Genomic DNA, 12,744 nt, shown 5'->3' with positions numbered 1-12,744 from the left:
ATCGGTTGGAGTTCATCGGTCCAGAATGCTGTTCCCTATGCTAGCATATTCTTCACGTCGTTTCCAGGACCGTCAAGAGCAAAGATCTCGTTGAACTGACAACTACTAGCCTTTCTACAGCATTCGTATCTGTTAATGATTTTCAGCGCATTTTGATGTAGTTTACTGTGTGGTATGAGATAGTTCAATATCACCCGTATATAGCTCTTCTGTAGGATAGCTTCGACGTATCTGTCTCTGCTTAAGAATGAGCAGCATGATGCGGCTGCTCAGGATGGAATGAAGGATAAGCTGAAAATAACTAAGGAAGGGTGCGATGCTGTTGGCCCACATGGGGACAAGGATATTTGCAAGGGTTATGAGGAGGAGACACACGTAGAAGAACATCCCTGAGACATACAACTCGATGAGAAAAGGATGGGAAGAACGGCGGAGGTGCTGTATGCCTTTGAAGAGTGTGAGCGAAGCAATGGTCGTCTCTGAAACGACTATAGGGATATAGAAAGCTTTGGCCAAGTTTGAAGAGACGTTCAAGCAACCAGGATGGTTGGACGACGATTCAATGGCTACGAGTTATTAGAAGGTTCTGAGATCTCTGCTAGCGTCGAAAACACGGATGATAAGCAACCCACCTCGAATCGTCTTGAGTTCTATAGCAAGGCAAACTAACTCTGGTATAAAACAGAAGACACCAGTCCCAATAAAACACCAGAATACCGCTCGGTGTCGGTCCCATATTGCATACGTGCGGATCATGAGGATCACTTGCGACGTCAAAGTCCCAATGACCGTGAGCGGGGCCATGATGAACACAAACCGGTGACACTGGGTCGGAGTGGGCTTGTGCAGGAGCCAGTTGATGGTCACCGCCATATTGACCAAGGGTAAGTAGCGGTTCAGTGCGAACAGCAATAGGAGCGGATGTATGGGTCGGGGAAGCCATACATAATCAATTTCAGTAGGAAGGAAGAGGAGCAGGTCATAGAGGATCACAGTCGCGCATGCGGTAAAGGAATAGGACGTGAAGGATGCCTGTAAGGAGGGAAATCAAAAAGTGATTGAATACAGCGGATGAGGAAGATAGGACGAAACATGACTTACCGTCAAGGGCATCCTGCCGCTAGAAACACTTGAAGTCCCGCTGGTCACCGCCTATTCTCAGTTCTTATTCAATGTGTACGAATGAGAGGAGAACATGAAGGAGAGGGAGAGAGAAGATTATGTGGTCTCAAGCGGGGTGCCGGTCCTTTTAGTGCCGTGGCCCTGAGATGGTTTACAGACGACGGTCCGAATCATGCTGTAAACTCGACGTCAGCATTTCCTGGCTACCGGACGGCGATCAAGTAAAATAGAGTCGGAATAGTTCGGAAACAAATGTGTTTCATGATCACAGCTCAAGTCTTCTACACTGGGAACGAGGCATTTTTGTTGTAGTCAAAATGTGAGACCGAGTTTTGTTGCTCACCGCGAAGTACTTCCTGTCGGTGCCCGCTGCTAGCATTCCAAAACTAGGAACGTTCACTTCATGAGACCAACGTTTCAGTCCTGAGAAGCAGTGAACATCAGTTCCCCTTAACCCCCTTATACATAAAACGAAGACACTAACATGCAACGAGCTAGCCCATTCTGGAAAAAAGTGATGAACGGAAACCGCCGACACCCTGGATGATTCGGAGCGTTAGTATGTTTGTAGATCAATCAACTCGGAGGACTAATGAACAAGTTAACAGAGCAGGCGCAGAGACAAGAAGCCAACAAGGTAATGATACTTGCTAGATCCCGAGTTTCTCCGTGCCCGCAGCAATATCCAGTGATGTGGGGGTATCCTCTCCGAGTTCCTGACGACCATGGAACGACGGACCTGGGACGACATGCTTTTCAAACGTACTTTGGCTGCGTAGCGCGGTAGAAACCACCAATGCACAAGAAGATCACTTGTCACACCATGCCACCATTATACAAGCTTCTTTCGTCCTTAAACAGTTCTACGTAAATTTGTCGGAGCCAAAAGTAGTGGACGAACGTTCCGTATATGAAGGGATCAAGGATATCCTGAGTGTACTGTCGGTTTTGACAAGCTCAGCTAGCATGGCGGAGAGTAAGCCTAATCGGCCCGGAAGCAGATTCGAGCCTGTACTTGTTGAACTGACCACCTACCACGACCACAACAATTACTTACTACGACTTATCACAGGCTAATTCAAGGTAAGAAAAGGCATATTTCGTTTATTTCAATATTTATATATGTTTGAAGTGCAGTCATGCATCCGGTAGCCCAAAAGTCCAAGATTCTGCCCATCCCACTGCCTACCAACACGTATAAGCCCTCCCGTGAGGCAGCAGAATGCGTCATCCCCTGGCTACAACAACACGACGCCACCACAACGCTAGTCAACGTCCCGTCTATGTAGACGGGCCCCATCCCCACCCAGATCCAACCAGCGCTTGCCGCTTCACCCATTGGCATCGGTGTCAATCGCGCATACAACCTATGTGCATACCGACAACATTGACCTTTCCTAGGATCCGATACCAGGACTCACTATTTCATGGCGGATCATAGAGCACAAAGCCAGTTCTTGGGATATGGAGATGTATGCACGCTCGGAAACCCAACGGAGAGCTCGACAATGATAATGGCGGCAGTGACGGCGGCATGTGTATGAGCTAAGGAGGCTTGTTTGAGAAGAGGGGGGTGTATGAAGGTAGTGTCAGAGCCTTGGAGGGTTCACGAAAGGCTGGTGGGGCGAGAAAAGGCAGGAAAGTGCGAGCGGGAAGGCGGGGACAGGGCGTTGAAAAAGACCAGGGCGAGAATCGGCAATTGGGTAGCCATTTCCGGGGCTGGCCAGTGGCGGTAGACTGGGTGATCTGGGTATGTAAACTACATTCAATACAATTACTTTAGTGCATATTTAAACAGACATCCTTAGCCAACAGGCAACAGCAGACATATACGGTTACAGCAACCTAGTTGCCGCCATCATTTTCACCATCGCCTACGTGCACGTAGTGTTATCTATCTTCTGCGCAAGTAATATGTTCTGTTTTACTAATGGAATGTCTACTGAACATCGCACCAGTTCGTGTCGCTGCATTCACGATACGCGCCATTTTGATAGGATCTGAACTGGCAGGTGAGAACCTCGGTCTCTTCATTGGTGATGAGGTTTTGTTCGGGATAGGGTTGTACGCTGATTAGACCTTGATACTGGACTGGTGAGTCGAATTCATAGGCTGTCGCTGAGCATTACTGATTAGCTACTCTCCGATCTCCCTCCTGCCAAAAGCATTATATCGTGCCTAGTGTGTAATTGCAGGATCTTCCGACTTTTCCTCTTAGTGAGCGTCGCACTGAGAATAGCGGAGTCGAATGATCCAGCAAGCTCTGTCCCGCAAAGCTAGCGTTATCATCTTCTTGGTCCTCACCGTTGTCCAGATGGTGGAGAGAGATGGATGACGGTCAGTGCATTCTTTGCCGGACTATCTGCCCGACTTGACTGACCCGATCTTGTTTTTAGATTGCTGCTAAAGAAGCATGGATCATTCTTTCTTTGTGTCATCTCGATCTTACTCCTCATGCGTGAAGCTTTCTTGAAGGCTACGATAACCTTAGATTACGCCAAAGACGATTCAACCCTAATTCGTCGTTCCCAGAAAGTACTAGACACGAATGAAAAATCTCAATGATATCGTCCGTGTCTTTAATGACGCTGTCAATGTGCGCACATTCTCCTTTGCCTACGACTCAATTCGTGGGTAGTTAACAAATGTATCTGCTCGTCTATGGGGCATCTTTTTTAACTGTAAATTATACTACCTCGGCCTCAGGCTTGAGAGCGCACATATAATCTGATTCTTTAGTTGGTCAGTTATGTTTTAACGAGTCAGCAGTGGTTCAATAGAATGACCACGGTAGACCTCGTATGCTTGGAGGGTCGGAGGGAACTCTCCCAAAACTGCTCCTAGGCTATCCGCCGATGATCTACTCAGGCTGCGATGCAAACCTAATGGTTATTCCTGCCAGCGGCTGGTCTTTACAAGACTTGTTACGGGACGGACAGGTTCACCGAGGGCAGTCAATGTGTTTTCTTATTGAGAGCAATGCCTCGCAGAGGGACTCAGACTCTCAGTCAAGCCAAAGAGAAGACCTGATCCAGCGGTTTAAGGAAGCATTATATATGAAGGGAAAGTTTCTTGGGTATCGTCCAAGTCCACTGAGACCGGTCTCTTGCTGTTGTATCCGACGGTTGATGTCGCGTCATCCGCATTTTAATTATAGTTGTACATAGAATCGTCCATGCGAGTGCTAATCAATGCATATCGAAGGCCAGAACATTCATATTGGCTACATAGAACATGCATGAGATCATCTGCTTGACCTGAGGGAGAGGATCACCTTTGCGTCCAGCACGTCCACTGTTGGGCCATTACCGTCGGCAGGTAGAAGCCCGGATAGCCTTCTTGTTGCGTTCACCTCCTTCGCGACACTCCAATCGCAGAGAAGATTCCACATCTGTGTTGGTCTGTGTATTTTGAAGCTCAATATTCAATCCACCATTCAACAAATCGAAAGACTCATATGAGGGAAGAGTTGTGTCTTCCCTCCCTCCACGAATCTGCCTTGTCATACGGCTATTGCAAACTGCAAGGACGGTATTCGAATACATCATTACCAAGCAGTTCGCCAGGACAGTGTCGTAGTTGTTATTGGGATAGGCGAGGAAGAGTGCGATGTCAATGACAGCAAGCGTAGCTGAAAAGCGGCCAATAAGCCAATGTGATCTATTTCGCGGTATACAACTAACCCGTTACAGTCCCGGTTTCAATGGTCAGACGTATTAGCCTGGAAATAAGTATCCGAGTAGATTTGAGACCGGTATGAGCTCGACTTAACTATAGACGAAAGTGGTCAGTCGAGACCTAAGTGCTATTCCCATGCTTCACTTACAAGGTAGGTCATGCATAAAGCAATGGCAGCATCACATAAAGCGCTCCCACCCAACCATATCTGCAAATAGTAGACGATTAAATGAGAGCCACAACAACGACCTGCTCACCATTGCAGCGACCTTGTTATTCAAATCCGCCTGAAGATCTGAGTAGTGATAATATCTGCCTGCTTCAATGCTACAAGCCATCGCACCCAAAAATTGACTAAAAGCAATCTTGGATGAAAATCGGGCTTTAAGGGAGCAGTCACTGGATGTTTAGGCACAAAGCTTACCATTGAAAGAGTAATACTTATCCACCGTGCCTTCTTACTGAATCTATACATTCGCCAGGCATAAAATAATTGACAGACACAGCCAACTACTGCTGTTTCAGTAACTTAAAGCGCAAACATACGTAAAAAAACGCGCACCGAATCCAGAGAGAATGGGAACAATGAACCATGTGAGACGGATGTCATCAAGTTTGGAAAGGTTCCCAAAATTATAGCAGAATATGTCGAAAATGTTGCAGACGTTGGTAACAATCAGAACTGTCTCTATCAGCCAGAGAACATATACAATGATCTTCGACACCAGATGGTCCTTTGGAAAGGAGATGTAGTATATGTCTTTGAATGAGATCAGTGAAGAACGTGCGTACAATGATAGGACCACTAACAGACTTGATGACACAGAACGCCATATAATGCAAGACTCAGGAAGGAGCTGATCAACTGCCAGTGTATGAAAATGAACGACCGCCGCTTTCCAGTACGATTGAACTCATACCAGAGAACCTGTTCTGAGGTATTAAAATTAGGACAGTGACCAGTCTGAGAGCGTGAAAGCATCACCGACATCTTATACGAATCTGAGGGTATTGTACCCGTCTCTTCCGCCAGAATACTAGATAACGTGGGCATTGAGGAGTGCAGAGGTGGAATATCCCCGCCGTTCTACGTTTAAGTAGCTCCAAAGTGTCTACGCTCAAAATGCGGCGGACTGTCACATTGCGTGGGAGCATGCAGCCCTCTATAACTAAGCAGAACGCACCTAGAAAAGGTCAGCGCGGATTTTTCAGTGACGACCCTAGATCAATCACACTGTACGGCATTAGATGAACACCCCAAATCCATTGGCCAGAGCCTCATCTGTGTATTTAGAGATGAGCGGAGTACTTCATACAATACGCAATTAAACCAACCCTCTTACCTCTGACATACAGGGTCGGAGAACCGGTACGAGACTGTGGTCGAAGCGTTAACACTTGTAGATAAGATAATCAGGGTGACGTCGACTCTGCCGCAGACGCGTCGCGCAAGCCGTCGGTGTCTGAGGAATGAAGCCACGGGAGCTCCTACTAGTTTACTTGCTCTTCGTATCCTCCAGTGTACAGTGCGCTAGGCCAAAGGTGTGGTTCTGTTTGCGATTCTTTCGTTTAATTTACTGAGTCCTGACAATAAAGAAGTCCTGACAATAAAGAAGTTCATCTGTTACCCGGAATTTCCTTTCCTTTTCCTAGATATAGGTCACGATACTCGTCATGGGTACAATTATAGTCAGCGGCCTGCCGCCTAGAAGCAGCGATCACAATCCACTGATAGACTTGCTCAAGGGGATTTGAGTGACTCGTACCTGGTTACGTCTCTCCGGGATTAGTTTTCGGATCGCTCAACATCTGAAATTCATCTGACCTACAGTGATCGCCACCATGAGAAAAGTACACTGGCGACGGTCATCCAGTGCAACGTACCTGTCGACGGCGACCTTCTGTGTGAATGTATTCTTGCACTCGGTCCCATTTTCGATGGAATCCGGTTTGTCATTATTGGCGGTACCTGAATCGGCTGCCATTCAGCCGCAAAGCGTGTCCGCTATCGGCTGGAGTCTATATCGGTGTAGGAGGACACCCCAAAACAGCTGGGGGAGCCATGTGGGGAAGCCCAACATTTGGCCCAAAAGATTCGGACACCCAAACTGAAATGCAGTCATTTTCGTCTGGATGAAACCTAGCATCAGCAAATTTTCTTGACTGTTGTCCGGATGCTGTTCCCTATGCTGGCATATTTTTCTTCACGTCGTTTCCAGGACCGGGAGCAAACATCGTTAGACTGAGTTGGTATTTTTGGATGGTTTTTAGCGTGTTTGGATGAAGTTTACAGCGTGGTATGAGACAGTTCAATATCACCTGTGTACGGCTCTTCACTAGAATAACGTCGACGTATTCGTCTCTGCTTGAGAATGAGCAACATGATGCGGTTAGTCAGGATGGAATGAAGGGCAAGCTGAAAATAACCAAGGAAGGGTGTGATGCTTTCGGCCCACATAGGGACAAGAATATTTGTGAGAGTCATAAAGAGGAGGCACGCATAGAAGAATATCCCAGAGACATAAAACTCGATGAGAAAAGGATGAGAAGAATGGCGGAGGTGTTGTACGCCCTTAAAGAGCGTGAGAGAAGCAATGATCGTTTCTGAAACAACTACAGGGATGTAGAACGTCTTGGCCAAGTTTGAAGAGACGTTTAAGCAGCCAGGGTAATTGGACGACGGTGCGATGACTACGAATTAAATCCTGAGCTCTCTGCTAGCCTCGAAAGCACGAATGACATGTAACCTACATTGCATCGTCTTGAGCTGTATAACAAGGCAAACTACCTCCGGTATGAAACAGAATACTCCAGTCACAATAAAACACCAGAATACTGCACTGTGTCGGTCCCATATTGCATACGTGCGGATCATGAGAATCACTTGCGATGTGAAAACCCCAGTGACCGCGAGCGGGCTCATGATGAAGAAAAACTGTCGACACTGGGTTCCAGAGGGCTGGTGTGAGAGCCAGTGGATGGTGAACGCCATACCGACCAAGGGTAGGTAGCGATTCAATGCGAACAGCAGGAGGAAAGGATGTACGGGCCGGGGAAGCCATACATAATCAATTTCGGTGGGGAGGAGGAGGATCAGGTCATAGAGGATCACAGTCGCACATGTGGTGAAGGAGTAGGACGCGAAGGATGCCTGTAAGGAGGGAAGTCAAAAAAGTGACTGGATACAGCGGATGAGGGAAATAGGATGAAACACGACTCACCGTTGAAGACATCCTGCCGCCAGAAGTGTTTGGAGTCCCGCTGGTCGTTGCCGATTCTTAGTTCTGATTCAGCGTATGCAAATAAGAAGAGAACATGAAGGAGAAGGAGAGAGGATTATGTGGGCTCAAATGGGTACTGGTCCTTTTAGTGCCGTGGCCCTGAGATGGTTTACAGACGACGGCCCGAACTATGCTGTAAACTCGAGCTCAGCTACTGCGCGGCGACCAAGCAAAACAGAATCAGAATCGTTCGGAAACAGACGTGTTTTCCGATCACAGTTCAAGTCTTCTACTCTGGAAACGCCAAGCCATTTTTGTTGTAGTCAAGATGCAAGACCAATTTTGTCACTCACCACGGAGTACTTCCTGTCGGTGCTCGGTGCTAGCACTCCAAAACGAGGAACATTCATTTTCTGTATCTGTTCGCAATGTTTCAGTCCTGAGCAGTGAGCAGTAAACATTTGTTCCCCTTAGCCCACTTATACATAAAGCGGAGATACTAGCATGCGACAAACTAGAGAATATCTGATATTCTGTTCGAGGCCTTGATTTGGTTTATTATAAATAAGGATGAACGAGAATGAAAAAAAAACCACGTACACCAACACGCCGTACCGTCTACCAATCTGCTTCTCAATTCGCATATGACGCGCCGCAAATGCCCCGCCAGACAAAGCCGATATCATTTCTCAGAGTCATGCAAAGCATTCCCAGAGATATTCGGGGCCATACCCGAGAGCACGACATCCGCCAATGCTTTACCCATCTTCCGCTGTCTGAGTCCAGGTATGGGAGGTTCGTGATTCCTGCATCCATTTTAGGTCGAGATAGTCCTTCTGGGGGGCGTACACCAGGAATGGGGTTCATTGGAAGGACGGTCAATAGCAACGATGGTTCCACGACCTTTGCTTTCACTACGAGCAAGCTCCTCTTCCATCTTGTCGATATTGAGGGGGTCGTAGTAGCTACCAGGACGCAACGATTCTGCGGGTCTTCGTTTAGATCGCACCCCGGGGAAGGGTAGACGATAATGGCTCGCTGTCTTCGTCGGACCCGTATCCCAAACGCTGTGATACAACCTAGCTCCACCCTCCAGACGCCGCACCTAGGTCGACAATGATGTGAACATCGTCGTCGTCGAGGAAATTGAGCTGGCTGTCAAGTTCCAGGAGTTTGAATGCGGAACGGGACTTGCACGCTTGTTGCTTGACGCAGTGGTCATGACGCTGGCGAGCCATCCATTGTGTAGATGATTTTTTGGAGAGGGCGGCTAGGGTCGGACGGAAGGACATGCAAGACGGCCAGAAAAGGGCCTTTTGTTTGGGCAATAAACAACGCGTGCTTATGATTTGCTTTGGCTTGGATAGTACATACCATCAAGTGACCGATTCCGAACAAGCGACGACTACTAGAAAGAAGAGTTGTTCGTTATGCTAGGCCCAGGACACTTGAAGTAATATGTTTTGTTTTACTGATGGAATGTCTACTAAACATCGCAACAGTTCGTGTCGCCATTTTGATAAGATCTGAACTGGCAGGTGAGAACCTCGGTCTCTTCATTGGCAATGAGGATAGGGTCATTACGGTGTCTAATGATACGGCAAGCTCTGTCTCCGCAAAGCCAACGTTATTATCTTCTTGGTCCTCACCGTCGTCTAGACATACCAGTACTTGTCAGAATGGAGATGGATGACGGCCAGTGCATTCTTTGTCGGACTATCTACCCGACTTGACTGACTCAATCTTGTTTTTAGATTAATGCTAAAGCACAGATCATTTATTCTTTGTATTATCTCGATTCTACTCCTCGTGCGTGAGGCTTTCTTGACGGCTACGATCAATAATACCAAAGCAGCTACAATCGGTACCCTTTAGTCGCGCTGTCAGAGATCTCAGCAGTCATACTGTATTGCGCGCCAGATCTTGTTCCTCTGCGATCTGAGTGGGAGAAAATGCCATCTGGGGCTTTTCTTCTGGGAACTAATGCGAAATGAGAAACTTTAGATCACGAAACTCTTATCGTTTCCAGAAAGTGCTAGCCGCGAATGAAAGACCTCAATAGTATCGTCCGTGTCCATTTTAATGGCACTGTCGACTTCCGACGTACGTCTCTACGCACACTTTATCCTTTATATGCGGCTCAATCCGTAGGTAGTTAACCGATGTATCTGACATAGACGGACAGATAATATGTATCTTTTTAAATTATACATTTTACCTCGGCATTAGGCTTCAGAACGTGCATATTATAATACAGTTCTTGATTGGTTGGTCCCAATTGGTGGTCTGTGTATTTTGAAACTCGATATTCAATCCACCATTCAACAAATCGAAAGACTCATATGAGGGAAGAGTTGCGTATCTTCCCTCCCTCCACGAATCTGCCTTGTCATACGGCTATTGCAAATAGCAAGGACGATATTCGAGTACATTATTACAAAGCAATTCGCTGGGACAACGTCGTAGTTGTTATTGGGGTAGGCGAGGAAGAGTGCGATGTCGATGACAGCAAGCGCTGCTGTGCAGGTGGTAAATGAGTCAATGCGATCTATTTTCGCGGTATAACTAACCTATTGCTGTTCCGGTTTCGATGGTCAGACGTATTAGCCTAGGAAATAAGTACCTGAGTAGATCTGAGACCGGTATGAGCTCGCATTAACTATAGGCAACAATAATCAGTCGAGACCTAAATGCTATTCTGCTTCTCTTACAAGGTAGGTCATGCATAAAGCAATGGCAGCATCACAAAAAGCACTCCCACCCAACCATATCTGCGAATCGTAGATGATTAAACGAGGGACACAACAACAACCTACTCACTATTGTAACCACCTCGACCGTCAAATCTGTCTGGAGTTCTGGGTAGTGGTCATACCTTCCTGCTTGGATGCCGCAAGCAATCGCACCCGCACATTGAATAAATGCGATCTTGGATGAAAATAAGGTTCCAAATGAGTGACTTGGCAACATACGTTTAGGCATAAGGCTTACCATCGAAAGGGTAATACTTATCCACCGAGTCTTTTTACTGAATCGATACATCCGCCATGCATAAAATAATTGACAGACACAGCCAACTACCGTACTGTTTCAGCAACTCGAAGCGTAGACATACGTAAAAAATGCGCACCGAATCCAGAGAGAATGGGAACGGTGAACCATGAGAGGCGGACACCATCAAGTTCAGAAAGGTTCCCAAAATGATAACAGAAGATGTCGGAAATGTCGGAGATATGGATAACAGTCTGAACAGTCTCGGTGAGCCAGAGAACATATACAATGATCTTCGACAATGGACGGTCCTTCGGAAAGGACATGTAGTATATATCTTTAAACTTGAAAATGAGTAAAGAAAAGTCAACAACACGCGTACAGTGGTGGGACCACTAACAGACTTGATCACAAAGAATGCCGTATAATGTAAGATTCACTGGAAGGTGCCGAGCAACTGCACGAAAATAAGCGATCATCGCCTTCCGGTACTGTCCACGATTGGACTCATACCAGAGGTGTTATTCTGAGATATTAAAATCAGGACAGAGACTAGTCTGAGAGCACGAAAGCGTCACTGACATCTTGTATGAATCTGAGGATGCTGTACTCGCCTCTTCCACTGGAGTACTAGATAACGTGGGCATTGGGGAGTACAGAAGCGGAATATTCCCGCCGTTGTATGTTTAAGCAGATCCAAAGTGTCTACGCTCAAAATGCGGCGGACTGTCACATTGCATGGAAGTATGGAGCCCTATAACTAAGCAGAACTTCGCGCCCAGAAAAGGTCGGCGCGGATTTCGGTGACGACCCTGGATCAATCACTACGTACATTAAATGAACCCCAAATCCACTGACCAGAGGCCCAGAGCCTCATCACTGTGTATTTAGAGATGAGCAGAGTGCTTCATACAACGCGTAATTAAACCAACCCTCTTACCTCTGACGTACAGACTCAGGAGAACTGGATAAGGGTTGTGGTCGAAGCGTTAACATTTCTAGATAAGGCGATCAAGACACTGTCCGCAGACGCGTCGCGCAAGCCCTCGGTGTCCGACTTGGAGGAACGAAGCCATGGGCGATTCTACTAATTTCCATGCTCTTCGTATCTTCGGGTACACAGTGCACTAGGCCAAAGGTGTCGTTCTGTTTGCGATTCTTTCATGTGATTTACCGAGTCCTGACAAAGAACAAGTTCATCTGTTACGCGGGATTTCCTATCCTTTTCCTAGATGTAAGCCACGATACTCGTCATGGGTGCAATTATAGTGGGCGGCGTGCCGCCCGGAAGCGGTGATCAAAATCCGCTGAATAGACTTGCTCAAGGGGATTTGAGTGAGGTACCTGGTTACGTCTCTCCGGGGTTATTTAGTTTTTCTGATCGCTCAACATCTGAAATTCATTGGACCTACAGCGACCGCCACCATGAGAAAACTACGCTGGAGACGGACAGTCCAGTGCAACGTACCTGTCGACGGCGACCTTCTGTATTCAATTGTGTGAATGTATTCTTGCACTGGGCCTCATATTCGATGGAATCCGATTCGTCAGAGATGTTCTCGTAAGACGCTATTTTTCCAATCAATATTGGCGTCCCTGAATCGGCTACCATTCAGGCGCAAAACGTTTCTGCCGTCGGCTGTGCTTTCCGTCGGTCTATAGGATGCTGTTCCCTACGCTGGCATCTTTTTCCTCACGTCATTTCTAAGTCCGTCAGGAGCAAACATCTCGT

General features: G+C 47.0%; 6 protein-coding genes across 6 annotated transcripts; 1 reads left to right on the top strand and 5 right to left on the bottom strand.

Moving 5' to 3' along the window:
• Positions 1–83: 83 nt before the first annotated feature.
• On the bottom strand, positions 84–1,307 carry EV420DRAFT_1572787 (uncharacterized protein). The gene is made up of 3 exons (XM_060474364.1): positions 1,102–1,307; positions 633–1,032; positions 84–566 (listed from the first exon to the last, which is right to left on the bottom strand). The coding sequence occupies exons 1-3, from the start codon at positions 1,111–1,113 to the stop codon at positions 163–165; spliced, it is 816 nt and encodes a 271-aa protein (XP_060325329.1). The 5' UTR covers positions 1,114–1,307; the 3' UTR covers positions 84–162.
• A 407-nt stretch (positions 1,308–1,714) lies between these two features.
• On the top strand, positions 1,715–3,199 carry EV420DRAFT_1484416 (uncharacterized protein; the record flags this gene model as incomplete). The annotated part of the gene is made up of 7 exons (XM_060470074.1): positions 1,715–1,759; positions 1,984–2,098; positions 2,260–2,331; positions 2,524–2,660; positions 2,738–2,872; positions 2,938–3,031; positions 3,081–3,199. The coding sequence occupies 7 exons, from the start codon at positions 1,715–1,717 to the stop codon at positions 3,197–3,199; spliced, it is 717 nt and encodes a 238-aa protein (XP_060325328.1).
• Positions 3,200–4,427: 1,228 nt separating this feature from the next.
• On the bottom strand, positions 4,428–5,854 carry EV420DRAFT_1648500 (uncharacterized protein; the record flags this gene model as incomplete). Its single annotated transcript, XM_060478181.1, has 7 exons — positions 4,428–4,753; positions 4,806–4,893; positions 4,949–5,008; positions 5,058–5,165; positions 5,225–5,310; positions 5,363–5,560; positions 5,611–5,854. 7 exons carry the CDS (start codon positions 5,852–5,854, stop codon positions 4,428–4,430), a joined length of 1,110 nt encoding a protein of 369 aa, XP_060325327.1.
• Positions 5,855–7,012: 1,158 nt separating this feature from the next.
• Positions 7,013–8,199, bottom strand: EV420DRAFT_979024 (uncharacterized protein). Its single transcript, XM_060484234.1, has 3 exons — positions 8,022–8,199; positions 7,552–7,951; positions 7,013–7,491 (listed from the first exon to the last, which is right to left on the bottom strand). The coding sequence occupies exons 1-3, from the start codon at positions 8,031–8,033 to the stop codon at positions 7,088–7,090; spliced, it is 816 nt and encodes a 271-aa protein (XP_060325326.1). The 5' UTR covers positions 8,034–8,199; the 3' UTR covers positions 7,013–7,087.
• Positions 8,200–8,636: 437 nt separating this feature from the next.
• On the bottom strand, positions 8,637–9,385 carry EV420DRAFT_1572755 (uncharacterized protein; the record flags this gene model as incomplete). The annotated part of the gene is made up of 1 exon (XM_060474363.1): positions 8,637–9,385. A coding segment is annotated over exon 1 (207 nt), but the record flags the coding sequence as incomplete, so codon positions are not given.
• Positions 9,386–10,299: 914 nt separating this feature from the next.
• On the bottom strand, positions 10,300–11,667 carry EV420DRAFT_978584 (uncharacterized protein). The gene is made up of 7 exons (XM_060484232.1): positions 11,595–11,667; positions 11,413–11,538; positions 11,152–11,349; positions 11,013–11,098; positions 10,842–10,949; positions 10,592–10,654; positions 10,300–10,539 (listed from the first exon to the last, which is right to left on the bottom strand). Exons 2-6 carry the CDS (start codon positions 11,489–11,491, stop codon positions 10,625–10,627), a joined length of 501 nt encoding a protein of 166 aa, XP_060325324.1. The 5' UTR covers positions 11,492–11,538; positions 11,595–11,667; the 3' UTR covers positions 10,300–10,539; positions 10,592–10,624.
• Between the last annotated feature and the right edge of the window lie 1,077 nt (positions 11,668–12,744).

This window comes from Desarmillaria tabescens (assembly GCF_030435595.1).
Source record: "Desarmillaria tabescens strain CCBAS 213 chromosome Unknown EV420scaffold_51, whole genome shotgun sequence".
Classification (NCBI taxonomy): domain Eukaryota; kingdom Fungi; phylum Basidiomycota; class Agaricomycetes; order Agaricales; family Physalacriaceae; genus Desarmillaria; species Desarmillaria tabescens.
This window is presented reverse-complemented; position numbering and strand designations above follow the sequence as displayed.

What these genes read in the sequence shown, in the direction of transcription:
- EV420DRAFT_1572787 (XM_060474364.1), bottom strand. An exon ending in AGAACTCAAGACGATTCGAG is followed by an intron (nt 567 to 632) that starts GTGGGTTGCTTA and finishes AATAACTCGTAG; the next exon opens with CCATTGAATCGTCGTCCAAC.
- EV420DRAFT_979024 (XM_060484234.1), bottom strand. An exon ending in ACAGCTCAAGACGATGCAAT is followed by an intron (nt 7,492 to 7,551) that starts GTAGGTTACATG and finishes TTTAATTCGTAG; the next exon opens with TCATCGCACCGTCGTCCAAT.
- EV420DRAFT_978584 (XM_060484232.1), bottom strand. Translation starts at nt 11,491, where the DNA reads ATGATCGCTTATTTTCGTGCAGTTGCTCGGCACCTTCCAGTGAATCTT. An exon ending in CATTCTTTGTGATCAAGTCT is followed by an intron (nt 11,350 to 11,412) that starts GTTAGTGGTCCC and finishes TCAAGTTTAAAG; the next exon opens with ATATATACTACATGTCCTTT. An exon ending in TCCCATTCTCTCTGGATTCG is followed by an intron (nt 11,099 to 11,151) that starts GTGCGCATTTTT and finishes ACAGTACGGTAG; the next exon opens with TTGGCTGTGTCTGTCAATTA.